Source organism: Heteronotia binoei, chromosome 4 (genome assembly GCF_032191835.1).
Source record: "Heteronotia binoei isolate CCM8104 ecotype False Entrance Well chromosome 4, APGP_CSIRO_Hbin_v1, whole genome shotgun sequence".
Classification (NCBI taxonomy): Eukaryota; Metazoa; Chordata; class Lepidosauria; order Squamata; family Gekkonidae; genus Heteronotia; species Heteronotia binoei.
In genome coordinates this window covers 77,662,415-77,685,894 of record NC_083226.1, presented here as the reverse complement: position 1 = coordinate 77,685,894, position 23,480 = coordinate 77,662,415, and the positions used below count along the sequence as shown (strand labels likewise).

Here is a 23,480-nt window from a genome sequence, read left to right as displayed (position 1 = left end):
TGCCCATGGCAAGACTGCCCAGTGCACACCAGGGAAACTGCTGCACTCTGTTCCGGAAAAATAAAGTCTGAGCTGTGCCCTCTGTTGACTCTCCTTCTTGGCATATGCTGCATATTCCCGGGGAACCCCCCCCCCACACTCTGTCAGTGGCCTCTCTGAGGGAGTGCCTGTGAGGGTGGGCAGAGTTGGTTCATGGGGGCAGGGAATGGGCTATGAGCCGCCATGCTGCCCCCCGTGTGGCTGGACAGGGAAGGGGGGGTGCTGCTCCTCAGCCTGCCTGGGCTGATGGCCTACCTGACTGCACAGGGCTGCTGTGTGCTGGGCACTTGGGGGGGGTTGCTGAAGTGGATGCATGCCCATCGACTTGCACTCTGAGTTCTGCGGCCCCCAGGGGAGGTGCTCCTTGCACATATTTTTAAAGAAAATGTCTTTAGCACCATTTGGAGCATAAAGTCCCAACAACAACTTTTTTTGGCATTCAAAGTAATTTCTACTGCTATATATCTTCCATACTTATCTTTAAATACCAATTTCAGGTCTAATTCTTGTTTAATATAAAAGACTACTCCTCTCTTCTTCTGTTCAGCTAATGTAAAAAATTCTAGTCCCAATTGTTTATTCCATAAAAATTTATAATCCTTTTGTCTAATATGCACTTCTTGAAACATACTATATTACAATTTTGGTTTTTTATCCAATGAAACGTTGCCTTTCTTTTTTGTGGTGAATTTAGTCCATTTACATTACAAGATATCAATTTGTAATCCATCATGGTGCAAATTCTTTATTTTCTTCATAAAATCTACGCAGTTCCTTTGTTGTTAGCCAAAATACAAGATTTTGGAGAATTGGCGGGACTTTATGTTAATAAAGAAAAGTCAAAAATTTTGTATAAAAATATGCAAGTAAGCAAACAAAAGGAATTGCAGAGATTCACATAATGAAGTCACCCCTAAAGTAAAATATTTGGGCATGGAAATAACAATGAAGAATATTGATCTGTTTAAAAACAATTATGAAAAATTATGGCGTAAAATGGACGAAGATATGATAAAATGGAACAAGCTTAATTTGTCACTGCTTGGTAGAATAGCTGCAATTAAGATGAACATTTTGCCGAAAATAATGTATTTGTTTAAAACTATTCCGATTGTGAAAAACAGTAAACAATTTAATAAATGGCAAAGAAAAATTTCAGAATTTGTATGGGCCGGGAAAAAACCAAGGATTAAACTGAAAGTTTTAATAGATGCTAAAGAAAGAGGAGGATTTCAACTACCAAATTTAAGATTATATCATGAAGCAATTTGTCTAGTGTGGATAAAAGACTGGGTGACGCTGTTGAATAAAAAACTTTTAACATTGGAAAGTCATGGAAATACATTCGGCTGGCACGCTTATATGTACTATGGAAAGAAAAAGTTGGATGGTTTTTTTTCTCACCATTATATAAGAAATAATCTACTAGATGTTTGGATGAAGTATAAGAAATATGGCGATGAGAGAAAACCACTATGGATAGTGCCAGCAGAAGTAATGAATAACAGCTGAGACAGGAGAGGAAAAAGGGATGTCATATAATCAGTTATTAAAAATACAAAGTGGTAAAATAGAATTGAAAACTGCTGAAGAGTTGAATAATAAGTATGATTGGTTTCAAATGCAGCATATAAAAAGCTTGGTGGAAAGCGATGTTAAAACTGAAGGAATAAGACGAGAACATACAGAAATGGAAAAAGTTCTCCTTGGAGATAATGAAAAATTAATTTCAAAAATCTATAAGTTACTTTTAAAATAATAATAATAATAATAATAATAATAATAATAATAATAATAATAATAATAATAATAATAATAATAATAATAATAATAATAATAATAATAATAATATTTTATTTATATCCCGCCCTCCCCGCCGAGGCAGGCTCAGGGCGGCTAACAACATCAATCCATACAATAAATTATACAGGTTTTAAAATCACATTTACTTAAAAACATTCCAATTAAAATTAACATTCCTAGTGCTACTCTATTAGGTGTAAATACTATGGCAGAATCACTTAAGGCGAATCATCAGTCATTCAGTCAGGTAAAGGCTATCCTAAAAAGGAAGGTCTTGCAGGCCCTGCAGAATTGTTCAAGGCTCCGCAGGGCCCGCACTTCTTCCGGGAGCTGGTTTCATAGGTGTGGAGCTGCAATGGAGAAGGCTCATGTACGGGTGTTCTTTAATTTTGCCTCCTTTGGCCCAGGGATAGTCAGCTGGTTCTTCCCAGCTGACCTCAGTGCTCTCTGGGGTTCATATAGGTCTATGGAAGATGAAGTAGTGAAATCTCAAATGATTAAGTGGGCAATTAATGTAAATAAAGAAATACAGATGGACACATGGGAATATTTGTGGAAGAACTCTATGAAACTCTCAACATGTCAGAGTATTAAAGAAAACTGTTTTAAGATGATATACAGATGGTATATGACTCCTAAAAAGTTGGCAAAGATGAACAATAAGATGCCAGATAGATGTTGGAAATGTAAAAAACATGAAGGTTCTTTCCACCATATGTGGTGCACTTGTGAAATAGCGAAAAAGTACTGGCAGATGATTCAACAAGAGATTTCTAAGATCTTGGGATACGAATTTAACAAAGTTGCAGACACTTTTCTGTTGGGATTACAAATGGAATATTCCCAAAAGAAGATAAAACTTTAATTTGGTACTTGCTTTCAGCTGCTAGGACACTGTATGCGCAGTTGTGGAAGCAAGAAAAAATACCAGAGAAATGGGATTGGATTGTAAAAGTTATGACATGGATACAATTTTTTAGTAGTAAGAACATATATATTGAATTTTGATCAGTTAGTAGTACCTTTAGTATTGAATTTGAATTTATAACCTCGGGGAAGTCAACATTGGAGGGAGGGGGGATTGAAATGTCATATGGGTTAGTACTGAAATAATTAAGAAATAATTACGTTTTGTAACAATATGCTATCAATAAATTGTTAAAACACGTAAAAGTTATGACATGAAGTGAAATGGACAAGTTAACAACGACCTTAAGAGACTATGATTTAGAAGTATTTAAGATGGAGTGGAAAAAGTTCAGAAGATACGTAGAAAAAGAGTGGAAAATAAAAGGACATTGGACAATTTTTGATAATGACTAAGTACAAGAGGGAGGAGGATATTAATTTTGGTTCTTATTAATTAAGGGTACCTTTAATATTAAGATTTTAATTATATAACACCGGCGGGGGGTCAAGTAACGGGGGGAGGGGTGGGTACAAAGTAATATATGGGATAGATTAAAAAAGTAATTATTAATGAAGTAAGAAATTGAAATTTATTACCATATGTTACTAATAAAATTGTTTGAAACAAAAAACAAAGAACAGCTTCTTTCAGTTTTCAGCTCCTCCTTCTGGGTTGAAATCACTATGGGACGCTGTGTAAAATGTCCCGTAGTGATTCCAGGATTGCCGTTTTCGTATGCTTAACAGCAGGAGCAATTTTTAGACTGGGAGAAATACCTTAGAAAGTTGACAGCTTGAATCAGCACCATGATGATGTAATCCTAAAATAGGTAAACGGAGAAGATGAGACCTGCTATGCCAGCTCATTATCAAAATATTAGGGCTGTATTTACATAACTGGTTTTGTAGCAAAAGAAATACCTTCAGCATACCATAGGCAAATTATCCCAAACCTCCCTCCTTCCAACACACACACACACAGAGCAAACACCTCTACCCATTATCCTTGAACAATGATATTTTGCTGGACATGGAAACGGAGATAACTGTTTCGAATACAGCAGGATGCTCCTGTAATACAGCAGGATGCTCCAGAATAAGTTCAGGGTTGTTTTTTTGGTTTTGTTTTGTTTTGTAATTTCAGCCCCACAATACATTCTGGCACCCAAAGAAAGAATTCTTTCTTGCCATGTCTTGGAAATTCATTTGCCAATGCAGTAGCTCATTGTAGGCTCATGCTATAAGCATATCTACATCTGGGGGGATTCCATGTTTGGAGGTCCACTGCACCTTTTTGTCATTTGCTTGCATCTGCAGATGAACAGCAATAAATTGCGAACTGGTCAGAAGCAGTAGATAAGCAGATGTTCTTTACTGTACATGAAAGCTACAAGGAAACTAGAAAGAAAAAGAAATGGAAATCTTGCAGGAAAAGGCATGGGAAACCTAAACGGACATCACTAGAGGTTCTGGTTGTTTTTATTTTATTAGTGCTGCAGTTAAATATAAGTAAGCACTTCAAAATAAGGCATAACAATATACAAGAAAGGGTTGGTGGGATGAACAATACAATTATTGATCTTAGTATTATTCACTATTCAAATTTTTGCATATAAAAGAACAATAAAAGAATGTAGAATTAGTATTGAAATAATGATAAGAGGCTGTGATACAGATGGTCTGGAAGATGTGAGGTTCTTCTTGTAATGTAAAAAAAACAACTGGCATGTAATGGTCAGGCAGGGACAAGTGTAGAGTTAGTACTGGATTATGGGAGAGGTATTTAAAAAAACTTGCAGTCATTCACAAATTCCATGAAGGTTCACGGTTAATAACAATAGAAAAGTCAATCTAGTATAGAATCAATACTCCATGCAAACAGAAAGTACTGATTTGAAAATCTGACCTCATAACGTTCATGAATCTAGCAGTGTCCATTTGAGTACATGTTCGGCACAGGCATTTTCCCCTGGCTACCAAAGCCCAGCTTTTCCATACACAAACCTCACCAATAATCCATTCAGAGTTTCCCCCTCGTCTTTCTCTGTTTCTGCAGTTCAGCGCACGAGCTACAGAAAGCCTCGTCCACGAAGACTTGTACGGGGATATAACCGTGTGGGTCTCCAAGATGCCACTCCTCCCGCGAGAACTTTACCATTCAGGGAGGTACAAGTTGGCATGAAATTAGAAAAGGTGCTTGGACAGCAGATATTCTGCATATTGGGGAGAAAAGGGGTGCCCCAACCCCAACATCGGAGATGGCGGGAAAGCATGGAACAGGCAACTAGATACGGGGAACCGAGCGCCCAAAGAAAGAAGCGTTTCGGGGGCGGACGGAGAAATCTCGTAAAAATGCTCCTAATGTTTCGAGGAGCGATAGGAAACGTGTAGCCACGCCCCCATTCAGCCGGCCAGTCAAAGTGTGCCAGTCAGAAACCTTTGGCGCGCTGTAGCAAATCAGCTGGAGACAGGATTGTGCCATCTCCGCGTCCGATGATCAGCCCGCCTTCCTTCTCTCCCGCTCGCTCCCTCTGTCAAATCGTTCCCGCAGCGCCACTCCCCCATCTCAGGATTGGGCACTCGACGGGGAGGCGGCTCTCCTCCCCTCCCCTCCCCTCCCCTCGCACTTAGTTCCGGGCTGTTGAGAGGGGCCGAGTCTATCGCCTTCTTGGGCTGCCTGATCTGTTAGCGCCGTCGCTCCAGCGCAGCTGCCGCCTTCTCCTGCAACGTCGCCGCCGCCGTGGAATCATGACGGACCGCTCCACCTTCGACACCAATGTGGTCACCCTCACCCGCTATGTGGTAGAGGAGGGGAGAAAAGCGCGGGGCACCGGGGAGCTCACCCAGCTGCTCAATGCCATCTGCACCGCTGTCAAGGCCATCTCCACCGCCGTGCGGAAAGCGGGCATCGCCAACCTGTGAGTTCAGGAGCCCTTTTCCTCCAGGAAAGCGACTCACCCCTTGCACTGGGCCCTTGCTACTCCTTTCCGCACGAACATAACCTACTCCTTTCCGCACGAACTTCTCTCGTCTGTCCTTCCGCACTGTTCAGGGGAATTGCAAGGGGGTCCCATATCCCATACACTGAGCTCAAATCTCACCTCTCTTTCTTTGCACCACATTTGCACTGGGATATTTCTGAATCACTAAGTGTCACCTGTCTCTGGGCACTCTTTCCAACTCATCCTCATTTACCAGGGACTCCATGCCACTATTTATGATTGCCTGTATTTTTTCTTGCTCCTTAGTTAGTATGTTCAAATCCTGCCCATAAATTCAGCATCCTGGTTACCTTATGCACCTGCCCACACAATCCTGGGTGTCTGAACTTAGTCAAAAGTAGCAACAAGCCTTGCAAATAGTATGCCATTTATCTGTTATGAGCTAGTGTTGCATAATGGTTGGAATATTGGAAGAGGGATCTGGCAGATCCTGTTTCATAGCCACACACTGTCGAGAAGCTTGCTGGGTGCCTTTCGAGTTAAACAGTTTTATTTGGTAATATATGGTAATTATATCCAATACTAATAAAATATTAATAAACACTTACTACCTTCCCCATACATTACACTTTCACCTCCTCCCCTCCCCCCCCCAAAGTTTTCTATTCAACAACGTCACCCACTCTTTTATCCATACTAGACATACTGCTTCATGGTATAACTTTAAATCTGGTAGTTGAAATCCTCCTCTTTCTTTTGCATCTGTTAAAATTTTCATTTTACCACTTAGGTTTTTAGGAGAAGAAAGAAGATGAACTATAATAACTAGGTGGGACTTTATGAAGTATAAGAAATGTGTTTGTTTATTTCTCTGCAAAATTATATATATTTCATTTTTTAATTAAGATTCTTTTAAAGTTAAAGATACCTGTGGATATCAGAATTTTAGGTAATTGGCACCGTCGGAAGTCAAGATTTGGGGGGAGGGGAGGAGGTGAAAGTGTAATGTATGGGGAAGGTAGTAAGTGCCCATACAAACTATGAAATTTTTCTTTGGCATTTATTGAATTGTTTACTGTCTTTCACTATCGGAATAGTTTGGAACAAATACATGATTCTTTGTAAGATATTCATTTTTATTGCAGCTATTCTTCCAAGCAATGACAAGTTAAGTTTATTCAATTTTACCATATCTTCATTCATTTTATGCCATAGCTTTTCATAGTTGTTTTTATATAAATCAATATTTTTCATTGTAATCTCCACACCCAGATATTTTACTTTAGAAGTAACTTCACATCCCGTCAGCTCCTACAATTCTTTTTGTTTACTCCATTGCATATTTTTGCATAAAAAATTTGACTTCTCTTTATTGGTCTGAAATCCTGCCATTTCTTCATATTCTTGTATCTTACCTAGTAATAATGGCGTTACTTGTATAGGATTTTCATTTATAAACATTACATCATCTGCAAATGCTCTGTATTTATAAGTAAAGCCTTTTAGTTTCAAACCTATTTCTTTGTCTTCTTGAATTTGCGTCAACAAAACTTTAAGAGTCATTATAAACAACAATGGAGAAAGAGGGCAACCTTGTCTTGTTCCCTTACTAATTTTCATATCCTCTGTAAGATCCGCATTTACGCAAAGTTTTGCATACTGTTCAGTATATATTGCTTTCACCATTCTTATAAAGCTTTCCCCCAATTCCATTTTTTCCATCACTGCATAAAGTCCCAGTTTAAATTATCAAATGCTTTCTCTGCATCCACAAAAAATAAAGCAACTTCTTTTTCTGGATGCCTTTCATAATATTCTACAATATTTACAACAGTCCTTAAATTGTCCCTAATTTGTCTATTAGGAAGAAATCCTGCTTGTTCCTCCTTTATAAAGTTAATCAAATATTGTTTAAATCGTTCTGCTAAGATTCTTGTATATATTTTATAGTCATTATTTAACCATGAAATTGGTCTGTAGTTTTTTTACATTCGTGACATCTTTATCCTCTTTTGGAATCAGCGAAATTACTGCTTCCTTCCATGTATTTGGTATTTTCCCCTGCAGTCTTATAATATTCATCAGTTTTTGAAGCTTCGGTGTTAACTCCTCTTTAAGGGTTTTAAAATTTTTTGCTGTATATCCATCTGGACCAGGTGCTTTTCCCATTTTCATTGAATTAATTGCTGCTTCAATTTCTATTTTTTCAATTGGTTCATTCAAAACTTTTTCCATATTTTCTGTTAAGGGAGCTATTTTAATTTTTTGCAAATAGATTTCCATCTTCTCTTTGTTTATCTTAAAGCCTTTAAACAATTTGGCATAATATTTAAAAATTCTCTTTTAATTCCTTCTTGATCCACAATCTTTTTACCACCAACTACTATTTTGTTAATAATTTTGTTTTCTCTCTTTTTTTTCATTTGCCAAGCCAAATATTTTCCAGGTTTATTTGCTCCTTCAAAAGATTTCTGCTGCAATCTTTTCAGATTCCATTCCAGTTCTTTATTTAACAAATGTCTCATTTGTGTTTGAAGTATTGTAATTTCCCTCATAATTTTCTTTTTCCCAGGTCTCTTCCTCAGCTCCCCCTCTTTTTTCTTTATTTCATCTGAATGTCCAACAATTGTTTTTCCTTTGCTCTTTTATCTTTATTATTTCAGTGTGATCAATATCCCTCTCATTACTGCTTTATATGTATCCCAAACCGTTTGAAATTCAATATCCTCCGTATTTATTTGGAAGAAAGCTTTAGTTTCTTTCTCTAGAGATGCCACTATTTCTTTATTTTGTAGCAAATCTTCATTTAACCGCCATCTTCTCACCTTTTTGATCGACTTAGTTAACAACAATAATGGATTATGATCTGCTCCTACTTTAGGTAAGATCTCTGTTTTCTTTGTAATAAGACCTAAGTCTTTTGTACCCCACAACATGTCAATTCTTGAAAAGGTATTATGTCTTGCTGAAAAAAGGTATAGTCCCGCACTTCAGGGTTGAACTTCCTCCATATATCTTCTAGATTTTTTTGTTTAACTAATTCAAAAAAGGACTTCGGCAATTTCCCTTCTTTATAAAACCTATGCAGTTCTTGTGTATTTGTGATTGTGATCCTTTCCCGTTGAAGTTCAAAACTCACACGTTCTGGTAGTATCCACTTATACCTTACTTCATTGTCTCGTAATTTTTCTGTCAGTTTCTTACATATCCTTCTGTCAGTTAACACTTGGTAGCTCCCTCATGATTGGTAGCTCTTGGTAGCTCCCTCATGATTCTTACTCTGCTGTCTTCAACTGTCAGTGTTTTCCCAACATTTTTATTTATAATCTTTCCCACCATTTCTTTTGTCATAAATTTTATAACCACATCTCTTGGTGGATTATTCTTTTTGGCATAGAATGAGTTAACTCTGTACATATAGTCATACATGTTCTTATTACCTTCTAGATCTTCCTCAGGGAATTCCACAATAATTTTTATTATATATTCCTTTAAGTCAGTTTGTTCGTCTTCAGGTACTCCTCTCAGACGTATCGGAGTTTCCATCAGTTTGCAGTCATGTATTACCACTTTTTCTTGAATTTTTTTCAAGGTGGAATCATGTGCTTTTACTCTCCCCTCCACTTCTTGCACTTTCTTAGATGTTACCACAGTTTCATTTCTGAGATCATCTATATCTTTTTTCAAATCTTCAATGTACTTTCTAATTTCCTTTTTGGAGGCAGTTATTAGCTCTTTCATCCCTTTCATCATCCTTGCTTCCATTGCATCCAATTGCTCTTGCATCTTCTCCAGTGAAGAAGCCCTACTACGTATTGGCTTATGGTCTGACATGTAAAAATGCTGAAAAAGTTGACCTCACCAAATTAAAATCCAACTATCAGGTTTTAAAGAATAAATTTTGCTTTTTTCAATAAGCCCAAAATCGCTGTCCCTAGAGCCTCCTAAACTCAGATATAAATTTTTAAAGTTTATATTTTTTCCAAAATGGCGGTCGTGACTTTTATGTCCCTTTTTAAATTTTTTTCCACTTTTTTCTGGAGGCTTCCAAAGTAGTTTTAACAATAATGTCCAATAGTATTTACCTTACAATGTTCAAATTCACCGTTCCACTAATTTTCGATGTCGCAAATCCTTTTAAATAACTTTTAAATTTTGACCTTCTTGTAATGGCCGCCGAAGTTTTTCTATGATTTCTCAGTCCTAGAGTAGGCTGGCTGACTCCCAGTTTTCCCTTCTTCACTGAATAATTCCTGCTTTACTTGCCACCAAATCCCGTTCTCGCTGGTAGAAAGATCTCGCGATGCTTGTGACGTACTTCCTGTGTCATCTGTTAAAACTGCAGCTCTGTGACAATGGGGCTTTCCAACCACAACCACAAGTTTTCAAAACAATTATTTTCTATTGTTGATTGCTTTAATGATGTAACTTGCCCTGAGCCTGTCCTATGGGAAGGGTGGGCTAAAAATTGAATAAAATAAAAATAAATAAATCTGGTCCATTAAACATGGAGATTCGTGGTCCAGGAGTCCGTAAAACCCACAGACCTTGAACCTCCATGGTTCTTTTTTCCCCTCTGGACCATGCCCATCCCTACTTGCTATTATCTGTTAATGTGTTACTCATATGTTTTAGCAGGGAGCTTTTACCATGTTCTTCTGTGTGATAGTTGCATTATTAAAATAGGGCACTAGCGCTATTGCCTTTTTATATGGATTCATAAAAAAGATACTTAAACATTTTAATTATTATTTCATATTTTTATTATAGTAATATAATAGTGAGAAGATAATTTTTTGGTTGGCATGCAGACTAGTATCTGAGAAACTCAGGTTCAACTCCCCAGTCCATCATGGAAACTTGCTGAGTGATCATGGGTCAATCACATACTTTCAGCCTAACCTACTTCACAGGGTTGTTGTGAGGATAAAGCAGAAGAGATCCCGTAGGGGAGAAAGGCAAGACATACATGAAGTACATAAATAAAAAAGCACTTTTTGAAAAGTCCAAGAGCAGCCTCAACTTCTAAGATTGTTGGATTATTGAATGGACATAGTTGCTGCCTTGAAGCAAGGCAGTTCACGGTATATTTATACAATTGCTTCAAGCACACATTATTTATCCTTGGTAAATTCAGCTTTGGCAGTGATTTTAAAAGACAAACGAAAGGGGGGATTTTTTTGAATGGAAACTCCTGTATTTGGCAGTTAGATGGGGCAATTTACAGTGAGGAAGCTCAGCATGTGCTGAAGTCTTGATGGCCACAGGTAGATTTAAGTCATCATCCGGCTGGGTCACATCCAAGATAATTAAAGTGAAACAACTTTCCATTAACTGTCATAGGGTTGGATTCTGTATGGGAAATGAAGGAATCAGTTCTTCCTACCTGTTTTACAATTACTCCCCATCTACAGCTGTTTTAGATAATTGTAAAAATACTTTGCACGAAACCATTTTCTTTGAGAGCAATAGTGACATCCTATGTGATGAAAATGATAGGACCAAAATTCCACTCAAAAGTTGCAGTCTGTGTTATACACAGAACCCTGTGGCCAAGAAGTAATTCCCTGCATTTAAGACAAGCCACCCTCCTTAGTCATTCTCTGGAAGTCTTTTTTTTTCTTTTGGTTCAGCTATGGGATTTCTGGCTCCACCAATGTGACAGGAGACCAAGTGAAGAAGCTGGATGTCCTTTCCAATGACATGGTGATCAACATGCTCAAGTCCTCTTTCACAACTTGTGTGATTGTATCAGAAGAAAACAAAGAAGCTCTCATAGTGGATGCTGATAAACAAGTTGGTACTCAACATATTTCCCAATGCTTATGTTCAAGTTGGTCTTTAACAGACGTTATCTTTAAATGTATAAAAATTAACCAAAATACAGACTCCACAGAACAAAGGACAGTGCCTTTCTGAGTTTAGAAATGCAAGCAGGTTTTAGACAGGGGAACTTCACCTTATGGAAGAGATTTGATTATCAGGCAGGAGTGTTTGCTCTTCTACTTCTTTACAGCTAATGTCCATCTTTTGACTCCTTCCCCATATCATTTTAAACTGTAAAGAGCCTAGCTGGATTAAAAAACAGCCTTGAGTCATTTTCATGGAAAAATTGGTGGTAGCATAAGAGATTGAGGCCCTTTTCCTGTCTGTCTTTCTCTGTAAGGACTTTTGGCCTCTATCTTGGCAAATTTAAGGGTTTCATTTGTTGCTATTCATTTGACCCCACCTGTTGGTCTAGCCACTTGATCCCCAGGATGCAGTTTTGAGAACATCTGTATAGATGGTGCAAGAAAGCAAGTAAAGTTGAGAGGGCCTGCACAGACAAATCCCCACAGGTATGGACTCCAACAGAAAATCAGGCAAAGGACAAGCTGTTTCCTTCTTCTTATGTACATGATAGCACAGACAGTTCAGAAGAAATTTGAACACCAATAGTTTTTGTGTAATTTTTATGTTATCCAAAATGTTGATGTTCAATACAAAAGTGAAAGAATAACTTCCTATGTGTAAATTCACCAGTCATATTGAAATCTACTAGGTGAAAGTGTGTACAAGTTTTGAATTAAAAAGTAGTGGTCAGCTAATATTTCTTCTTTTCTTACAATCTTATTAGAGAGTTGCAACTGCACACTGTCTGCCAGGAAGTACCTCAGTGCAGTGCACTGGACTTCTATGTAACCCCTGCTTGTTGCAATGAAACTTACGAAAGCCCATCTAGGAGGATTTTGCCATTCTTATTTCTTTACTTGTATGTTGATTTCTTGAAAAAGATTAGAACCTCTGGCATTTGCTATCAACCCCCCCATATGGTTTTGTTGGTTTCTGCAGTAATACTGGCTCTGAGAAATATGTGGTAGTATTGCCAAATACTTCTCCATATTTTGAGGCTGAGAGGAGCCCCTTTCTTCACAACCTGTGGAACATTGTGTGCTTTGTGTTCCTGTATCTAAAACCTCAAGCTGTTTAAATCAGAATGACAAAACTTCACTTGGGCAATAAACTGCAAACAGCATTCTGTTTAAGAAGCTTGCTGCTTTATATTGCATCCTTAATAAGATGCTTGTTTCCAGGGCTTTTTTAGCAGGCACTCCATTGCATATTAGGCTACACTCCTGATATAGCCAATCCTCCAAGAACTTATGGGGCTCTTCTTAGAGGGTCTACTGTAAGGTCTTGGAGGATTGACTACATCAAGGGGGTGTAGCCTAATATGCAAAGGAGTTCCTGCTACCAAAAAAGCTACTATTTTAGTCATCTTTTGCAAAGGAGACTTTCCCAAACTAAACCGTGTAGTCCCAACTGGGAAAAGTTACCTGAAATCTCTCCCCCCGCCCCATCTCATAGCAGAGAAACATGTGCTAGCTTGTGTACATATTGTGAATATATTCATATGTTCTTCCTTCCTAGGGTAAGTACATAGTCTGCATGGATCCACTTGATGGCTCATCTAATATTGATTGCCTTGTGTCCATTGGAACCATTTTTGCCATCTACAGAAAGGTATACAAAATAGCTGCTTATTGAAGTAATTAAGAAATATAACTAATGTGGAAAAACCCCAGATACAAATATTGGATTGGATATCATCAAAATGGTCTACACATGCAAGAGGTAGGGTCATTCCTCCCCCCTGTGGCATCCCTCCAGCTTCCCTTCATGCTACTTCTGGGGCTCCATCAGGAAGAGCACACCAGGGGACATTTTTGGCTGCTTTGAGAGGCAGGGAGGTTGCACTTCTGTGCAAGCATTTAGATGGGATCCAACCCATATTATTTCCAGTACACTACTCTGGGCCCAATGTCAATTCAGGTCAATTTCAAAATGGTGAATTGGTTTCTCTAATACATACTGATGGTGACAAATGTTAGTGTGAATGAAAACTATGATCTGACAGAATCATTAAAGCAGTCAGTTTGACTAAATTTCATGGGACTTAATGGTGAAATCTAGAAAGGGGAATTGAGCTTGCAACGTGGCATGTAAATTTGCTACGTAATCCACAAAGCACTTGTGTTAGTAAGAGTCTGGTTGACTGTATTTAAGATTTTATTTGTACAACTACATGATTTTGTGCATGATTTTAAAATGTAAATGCATGTTATTTAAAGGCACTTGTTATTTTTTTAATTAGGTCTAGAATCTAGTAGCACTAGCATGTACTATATAGATTTAATAGTTAAAATCAGTTGATCAGCAAAGTAAGGAGACATTTTCTAATATGACAGTGCACATTATCTGGAACTAGCCCTTGAGGCAAGGCTGCTGTCTTGAAGTCCTTTTACTAGCCACCTATTTGTTTCAGAGTCTGATTCAAGGCACAGATAGTAAGCCCTCATGATCTGGGGCCCACATACTTGAAGAACCAATTCTCCCTGGATGTTCCTGTGTGGCAGCTTCTTGTTCCTTCCAGCAATTTCTGTGCCTTCTTTGTTTAAGGCTTGTTCTACAACTGCCTGGGCATGGAACTGCCCCTGCCCAACACTTGTAGAATGTCTTTTGAGAAGACATCCAGCCTTTTCAAGAGAGGCTATAAAACAGAAGTATCCCCTAGAGGCTTGGAGGTGGTTTGAATCTGGGCAAAAAGGAAAACTCCTTTTAAGTTAGCAATAGGGTGCACCTATACTGGTCATTTTAATGCAGTTTTGATAATTATTATGCAGCTATTGCTCAACTTGGGCCCTGATTTGTGAGAAGAAAGACTGACAAATCTTTATAAACCTGCAAGTTTCATGCTTGGTAATGATCACAAATAATTAGACTACTGGCCAGCCTAGCTGAATGCCATAACTGTGGGACTAGAGCTGCATATGAGCAAAGCAGGCTTGTAGCAACTTGTGACATTCCCTGAAGCATCTGACAGATTATTGTAGAAGACTGAAGCTAGACTAGATAAATTGCATGGTCTGAAGTGGGTGAGGCAGTTCTTCTAAACAGCCCTTGGAGATTTTTTCATATTATCCTGGAAAATAACTAAAAGATACTTAATTTTGTTAGTTTTCACAGTATTACATCTCCTGTTTCCTACAATAACCTAGTTCCAGTGCAATAAAGATTGTTTTGGTCCAGGTCTCTGCTTGGTACTGTTGATATTGAAGTTATTCAGAGACCAGTCAAAGTGTTTATAGGTAGAAAGGTTCAAAAGGTGTCCATCCCAATAAACTGCAACAAAGACATTGATTATAAACTCTTAAAAGAGGTCTAGAAAACTAAAGAAAGAGCTGTATACTGTTGCATATCTTGCCATTGTCATCACTTGTTAGCCTGAACCTTGTTCTCAGTGAGAAGCACCCATGCTGTGCCAAGTGATGAACATGGACCTGCCATGGAAATGGGAATACAGCTACAGCAGTTGGCATGAATATCATATCCACAAAGGGTGCTAACTGTGGCCAGCATTTGCACTGTTCATCATTCCACCTTATACTAGAAAAATGATGGTCTTTAGAATGTCCTGAGAGAGCATAAGCTGAACATATATTTGTTGTTTCAGCATAGAATGTAGGTGAGATAAATGTCCCCTTAGCACTAGTGCATTGGATTTCCCCCTCCAGTGTTCATTCTTCACCTGTATCTGTCTCTGATGCTTCAGAGGAAGAAGGGGACATTTTAGGCTTTTAGAATATTTTAGGCTTAAACTTCTTGACTTTATGTGGTTCTTTCTTACTCAAGGCTTCCACTGGTGCACCTTCTGAGAAAGATGCTCTGCAGCCTGGACGTAATCTTGTGGCAGCTGGTTATGCCCTCTATGGCAGTGCCACAATGCTTGTTTTGGCTCTGGAGAGTGGTGTCAACTGTTTTATGCTCGATCCGGTAAGTAATGTGGACATATCCTAGGGAAAAGTTTCTTTTTTAAAAAACTAGATAAAATTTGCTTATTTATAAAGAGGAGAAACAGGTTTAACTTGAGAAAAAATAATAAAAAGATAGTTCCACTTTAAATTTTATTCATTTATAAAATAATCCACAAAAAGAACCCCCACAAACACATCCTGAAGTGCGTGTTAGTGAAAGAACAGTTTACTGGTGGATAGTTTTGGCTAGGGTTGCCAAGTCCAGTTCAAGAACTATCTGGATACTTTGGGGATGGAGCCAGGAGACATTGGGGGTGGAGCCAGGAGCAAGGATGTGACAAGCATAATTGAACTCCAAAGGGAGTTCTGGCTATCACATTTAAAGGGACCACACACCTTTTAAATGCCTTGCCTCAATTGGAAATAATGAAGTATAGGAGCATCTTCTTTTGAGGCTCATAGAATTGGACCCCCTGGTCCAGTCTTTTTGAAATTTGGAGGGTGTTTTGAGGAGAAGCATTGGATGCTATGCTGCAAATTTGGTGCCTCCATCTAAAAACACAGCTCCCCCCCAGAGCCACAAATACCCATGAATCAATTCTCCATTATACCCTATGGGAATCAGCCTCCATACGGAATAATGGCTCTTAACCTTGCTTTTCTGTGACCTTACAAGGTGCCCTTGGGTGAATCAATCTTGATTCCAGTCTGTTTCCTATACATAAAATATGAATAATAGTTCACAGCAAATTAAAATCATATAGGGCTCTATGTGATAACTAGCCAGGGGCTGCTGGTGCATCCAAAAAGTGGGGTGTGCTACACTTACCTTTACAGAATTTTCTTGGGTTCCATCCGCAAACAGTATCTCCTATTTGTTCTTTCTCAGCTCTGTCCATGGAAACCTCTCCTATTACGTATGAGAACTAAAAAGAAACTCCATATTCAAAGGCAGTTTACCACTAAATACCAGGCGCTACAAAGAGAAAAAAAAACAGAGAAAGGTCACCACCTTCAGGCCCTGCTGTTCATAGTGGAAACAGAATTCTAAAGTGAAGGGAGACAGGTAACTCACCCTAAGGTAGAAGCAAATTGATACAAGGTAGAGGTGGCACTTAAAGGGGGTTTTATTGTTCAGTTTTGTTTTAACTGGATATATTGTTGGCAGCCTTGAACCCTTGCTTAATGAAAAGTAGGATACCCGTTTTTTAAATATTTTTCCTTCAATTTTCCTACCCCTTCCAAATTCCTATTCCACCCTCACCCCCCATTCCCCTTTAATTAATTTCCTTTCACCTCCTTTCTGGCCTTCTCAAAATCAATTAAAAATCCCATTTTTCTTCCCCCTCACTCATGCCAGCTCTCCTTCAGTGTGACTGGAACCTGTTTAAAGACTGAACTCCTATTCTCTTACCTCCAAGAGGTAGGAATTGCAGAGCAAAGGCAGTTTCAAAAACTGACAGCTGATGTTCCGGCCAGTCCACTGCTACTATGTTGCTGCACCTTTGTATACTCATTATAGGGACATGTAGAGAAGGAACCCAGTGGACTTTTTAATACACATGCACTCATTGAACTCTTGAGTACAAATGATACTTGGGCTGATTTTTTTTTTTAAAAAACTCTTTAAATGGCAGTTAGGTTCACTATATGCAGACTCTGTAGGGTTGCCAACAGCCCTGGAGAAAAATGTCCTGTCATTGTGAAATTGGGAAGCTGAAGCTTTCTGTGGCATAGAGGTAAATACATCTGATAAATAGCATCCCATTAAGCCCTATATCAGTACATATAAATGATAAAAATGAGCAGTGAATTCAGGCGGTCCTTGGGTTTTGCTGAAATAAAAGTACTCACTCATTAACTGGCATAAAATATAAGCAGTCATTATAAGCTGTCGTGTGTCTCATGTGAGTCAGTAGTCAAACATTTCAAAAAGCCCATAAGCTTTCTTCAACTGTAGCATTAGTACAGGGTTTTAAAGATCTTTAGTATTTAAAGCCTGCCTATATATTCAGCAGCTATTTCTAAAAAGGTTTTATCTTTTATTCATCTATATTTTCACAAAGACAGTTCTAACAGATGTTCTTGTGCATTTTCAGCTTGCTTCCTGATGTCTTATGGCGTAAGTGAGGTGTTTATGTGTGTGTGATATTAATATCCTAGCACCACCCCAATATCAGACTCTGGAAATAAAATGCATGTTTTTATTGTCGCTCTTGCCATGCAGTTTGAATTAGAATTATTATGACTTTCAATATATGTTCAGTTTCTAAGAACTGGAATTTCAGTTGGCTTTGGCTTAAGCAGTTGCATGCCACTTTTATTCTGTTGAATTCCTTGTAAGCTGTTAACCCCCTTTTAATGTACTAGTATTTACTTAACTGCAAAAGCATAACCTCCATGTGCAAATCTTGTCCATTTTTAAACAACTGATTTATATGGTTGCTCCAAAGTATACTAAGGAAAAGTCTAAATGGATAATTGTCTGAATTTGTAAAAAGGTGTTTTTCAGTGCAGTCCTTGGTAGACTTACATTGATTTCTGTGGACTTAAAGGGTGGAATTTTGCTTATAACAGCATTGTTAATCACTTGTCAACAGCTTCACAGGAATTTGTACTATATGTACTTGGTGTGTACTTGATAGTACATATTTTTTGGCCTGGATCCAAGGAAACATGATTAGAGTTCCATGAGAGGAACAGAACTTTCCTGCCTCCCCTCTGGCAAAATGCTGTCCCTCAGGATCAGGGGTCCCTCAGGAAAAGTGTTTGGTTGATCTGATGGTTAACACTGGGAGGGAGGAGTCTGAGAGGACCTACTTTTCTACCACGAGGAAACAAAGTTTGATTTGAAGCATCTGACTAGTCCAGTTTTACAGACATATTCTTCTACCAAGATTTACTTATTCAGAGTTGTTTCATATTATAGTAACTGTTTTTTGAACTACAGAATTGGTTCTTGAATAAAAGATGTGCTATAAAAATGTTGATGCCTTTTTTCTTAGGCAATTGGGGAGTTCATTTTAGTTAACAAAGATGTAAAAATCAAGAAGAAAGGAAATATCTACAGTGTAAATGAAGGATATGCTGCTTACTTTGACCCTGCTGTGACAGAATATCTTAAGAAGAAGAAATTCCCACAGGTAAGCTTTCACATTATGTGAAGAAATTTTGAATTAAGATACACACAGAATTGATACTACTTTGAATTTGTATCTTTTTTACATAACTGCACTCTGTTCTAGAGCTTGGATGCACACCATTGTATTTTCAGATTAAGAAGCAACAGTAAATGTTGGGATTATTGAATTTGATTTGATATATTGAACAGCTTTAGGGACTGATTCAAACATATCCGGCTTGAAAACCTTTGTGTGTAGAAAGACAGGTGAAAGGTACTTCTGGATTCCTGCCACAGCTGTAGTGCAGAGTGGTAAAGCTGCAGTACTGCAGTTGAAGCTCTACTCACAACCTGAGTTTGATCCTGGCAGAAGCTGGGTTCAGATAGCCGGCTCAAGATTGACTCAGCCTTCCATCCTTCTGAGGTCGGTAAAAAGAATACCCAGCTTGCTGGAGGGAAAGTGTAGATGACTGGGGAAGGCAGTGGCAAGCCACCCTCTAAAAAAGTCTGCTGTGCAAACATCGTGATGCGACGTCACCCCAGAGTCGGAAACGACTGGTGCTTGCACACCTTTACCTTTTATTTCACTTGTTACATGTTATAAAATAAATGAATGATAATTATACATAGCACAGATATATGCTATTAATCATATGTGGCCCCCATCTGTGAATGGCTAAATCTGCAGATCAGGGCCACTCTGAGAGTTTCCCTCCCTACAAACTTGGGGCACTCCCAAGGTTTACAGAAAAATCTGAATTTTCTTAAAGAATAAAGGGAGGTTAAACACCCCCCCCCCCAAAAAAAGCATGTATGTCAGTAGTTGGAAGATGCCAGGAGCCATGCTGCATCCAGTAGAAGCAGAATGCACCCTGAGACTCCTCATTGGGCCTGTTGGCAGCAGTTGCACAGCTCAGGAACTGTGCTGGGCTCAGCAGTGGAAGTGCAGCCCATGCAGAGCATGGGGGGCCATGCCAAGCCTGGTGGTGGCTGCCGAACTGGCCAGGGCTGCAGTTGCCCAAAAGCCCAGGAGCTGTGCTTGATTCAGTGAGAGAATGGGGGGTGGGGAGAGCTGGGATTCATCCCAACATGAATTTCATGGGCCCCCATTTGTAGGTTTTACTAAATTGTAGGGATTTTTTTAATATTGGAAGGAAACCTAAGGCAAGTCTGTAGAACTGCACAAAATATTGAGTGTGCTACTTGAGTTTTTCTGTTTCAGAAATGCCTAATGGTTCCTTGCCTTTTCACATGATTTTCAGGTGTGCAGTTGTTTGGCTTGCAGTTTGGGGCTAGAGAATCCAACCAGAAGCAGATACTCAGTTGCTATCTGGACGTGTTTAGAGAATGGTAACTCACCAACTGTCTTCTGAAATGGAAACACTTAACCTAAAAAATATTTTTCAAACAATTCTTCTAGGATGGCAGTTCTCCTTATGGCAGCAGGTACATAGGTTCCATGGTTGCTGATGTGCATCGTACTTTGGTGTATGGAGGAATCTTTCTATATCCAGCCAACTCAAAGAGCCCCAAGGGAAAGGTAACACTACAATATACCTACTTTTACAAAACTTCATAAGCTGTTGCCATTTTCTTCAAGTTTTACAACTTACCTTGTTTCTAGACATTTTGAGGTGTCTAGTTTTGGCACATTAGGTAAGAAGTTAGCTAGTTTTTGTTTTACTCAATAGAAAAGAACTGTACTGGCTCAGTTGCATTATTTTTCCATGTTCTTTGAATTGAGTAGCACATGCAGCTCGGTTGACCTTCCCAGATTTATCTGGAGCAAGCTCTTCCCAGTGTACATGGTATGATACGATCACACATTGGCACAATGTTCTATCGTATAAATCTAGTAACACTCCAATTCAAATGAGCTGGGAATTCAGGCAACATGTATCTGCAAATTCAAAAGGTTTAGTGAGCTCCCATTTGATTAGTTAGTATGTCATTTCAAGGAAGAGCTTTTTATATGCAGCCATCGTAGATCTTTCCTACACATTTGATTCCAAATCTAGAAGCTGTCTGTGGGCTAAATTGAAGCAAACCACAACTGACAAGAGATTGTTTGGTGAATTAAAAATCTTTATACTGATTCTGCTACCCATGTGCAGCGTAATAGTGAGGGTTACTTAAATACTTCCTTCCCCATCATTCGGTGGGGGGGGGGGTTGACAAGGGTGCCTTTAGCACCATCTTTATTTAGTTTATATTTGTTTGACTTGCCTGGTTTTGACTGCATTCACCTAAATTACTGGAAGTTTCAGTCCCTCTTTTACTTTATGTGGAAGACTCAGCTTGACTTTCTCAAACCTGGGTCAGTGTTCTTCAGGTTTTGAAAATGTCCCACGTTGATTGTTTGCATGAGGAATTATCTATTAATTTTACTAAGACTAAAATTAAGTTTGTGCTACACTCTTCGACCAAAAGAGAGACATGGATAGTTTGAAGATCTCACAGGTTTCCTCTTTTAGGTATTTAGTGTTTCATTTCATTATACTTTGCTGTGGAGATATCATAAACAATTGGTCATATTGAAATTTATGGCCACTATGAAGGCAGCGTTGCATTTTTTTCCCCTAATGAGGCACATTATATTCCAGCTGCTATTACAGTTTTTAACTCAGTGGTGTTTTCACAACTTTTGTATGGTGTCCCTATATGGATTTCTGTTGTAGACAATTCTATAAATACAGTGCAGTCCTCATTCCTTCAGGCAATCAGAGGGCTCCCCAGGTTCATTTCATCATCAACCTTTCATTATGAATTTGGTCTTAGCTTTTAGAAGGCTCTTTCTCCAGCTTTTTGAACAGAAATAATCTCTTGAAAATCTTAAAGTGGAGGATTTTTTTTATTCTTCTATAAATCAATGCAAACAACATGTGACCAAACTGATTTATGCTAGAGAGGAGAGCTATATTTGTTTTGATGATCAGAGGACATGTTCTCCACTTGCCTTGGGCCTTCTGTCTAAGGGTATATTCCCTTTTTATTTAAACTCCTTGATTAGCCCAAGGTTATGTAGGACCTTTATGCATTCATGTTGCAACTGTCCCTTTTCAACGTACTGCTGGGTCATCTACTAAGGATCCCTTTTTCAGATTGGTCATGTCCTTGTCCCCTCCAGTCAGTAGACTCTCTTGTATATATTCTCCTGCAATGTCCTGTGTGCTCCACTTTACGTTAAAATGGATTAGAACATAAGAGAAGCCATGTCGGATCAGGCCAATGGCCCATCCAGTCCAACACTCTGTCACACAGTGGCCAAAAAAACCACAGGTGCCATCAGGAGGTCCACTAGTGGGCCAGGACACTAGAAGCCCTCTCATGACTTGATAAATGGACTATACTTTCTCTAATAGAGCAAAAGGTTCAGTTTCTCTTAGGATTCTGATTCCCAACATACTAATTCCATTGCTTGATTCCCAGAGGCTACAGAGAAGTGTTGAAGGGAGGGGTTTTTAGACTTGGGTTTTATTTAATTTTTTAGGTTTTATTGTTCAAGACCACCATCTTAGAACAGGGGATGAATGAAGAAATAATTAGCAGACCACAGAGAAAATATAAGTGAGGTTCCTTTTTGAAAGGAACAGAACAGGACTCCGGACCACAGACACAAATGTATGTGTCCTCTATGAATGATGCAACAGTCTCAAAAGTTGAAAGATGGCAAGCCTGGACATAAACCCTTGACCTGTTTGTTCATTGTAGATACAAGGCAGTTACTCATTTACCTAGTGTTTAATGAACTGAACCTTTTCTTCTGTATACAAATAGTAGGGTTTTTGTGCAATATTAATGGAGTCCTCCTGCATAGTTTCACTGATCGTCCTTTGTTTACCTATTCCACAAAAAGGAACATAAAATATAAGTGTTCTGGTGTAAAATGAAAGGCCATGGCTTAATATTGTCAAAGTTTTGGTGGGTGGATCAATGCCACACAGTGTCATAGAGGTGGTAGGGAGCAAAGGGGTGGGGGGTGGGGCTGAAATTGAAAATGTTCTGTTCAAAATCCCCTGCCCATGTTTGTTAGAACTTTACAGGGAAAGAGACAGGTCTTCTCCTTTACACTAAAATATGGTTGTAACTTGCCTTCAGAAAATGAATAATGAGATGTGTAAATGGCCCTGTTGCAAGTCCATTGTTCCTTCCATAAACTGGCAACAGTGCAATAGAAGGCAACTGGGGATCCGACAACAATCAGGGTTGCTGTTCTGAATGTTTTGAGCCAAGTGGTCCTGAGGCATCTGTAGAGTCACTGTCCCTTGACTCTGCTTTCCCCTTTTTGCCTGAGGCCCTCTAAGACAATAGTCTGCCAGGAAATTTCTCTTTAAGCTACAAAAGCTGGTCTGTCTTGATGGACAGCCTCATCTCTTGTTTGAAGGCCTGTCTTTCCTGATGGGTGGCCTCATCTCTTATTTGGTGACACATACTGCAATGCATAAAGTGTAATTCCAATGACTGATAACTCTTTCTGTCTTTTGACTTTTCTGTAAAAATTGCAGCTGAGGTTACTGTATGAATGCAACCCTATGGCATTTATCATTGAGAAAGCTGGAGGACTTGCAACAACGGGAAAGGAGGCAGTCTTGGACATCAAGCCAGAAAACATTCACCAGCGTGTGCCTATTGTCTTGGGGTCTCCAGATGATGTGCAAGAATACATAGACCTGGTGAAAAAGCATTCAGCTAAGTGAGGAGGAAAAGGTGGCTGCTACCACTTCAACTACAGTTTAAATGCCTTGGACCAAAAATCATATTTACACAATACTACTGACTGACTTGGTTTTTTATGAGGGGGTGCATCGTGAAGTTTGGTATGCATAAAAAGTAAATGTGATGCTGTTGCCATTAAAAGCACATATAAGGGTA

The 23,480-nt window shown here is 38.8% G+C and overlaps 1 protein-coding gene across 1 annotated transcript; it reads left to right on the top strand.

The window, feature by feature from the left end:
* The first annotated feature begins 5,368 nt into the window (after positions 1-5,368).
* On the top strand, positions 5,369-23,480 carry LOC132569400 (fructose-1,6-bisphosphatase 1-like). Its single transcript, XM_060235452.1, has 7 exons — positions 5,369-5,669; positions 11,327-11,489; positions 13,104-13,196; positions 15,366-15,506; positions 18,493-18,630; positions 20,029-20,148; positions 23,114-23,480. The coding sequence occupies exons 1-7, from the start codon at positions 5,500-5,502 to the stop codon at positions 23,303-23,305; spliced, it is 1,017 nt and encodes a 338-aa protein (XP_060091435.1). The 5' UTR covers positions 5,369-5,499; the 3' UTR covers positions 23,306-23,480.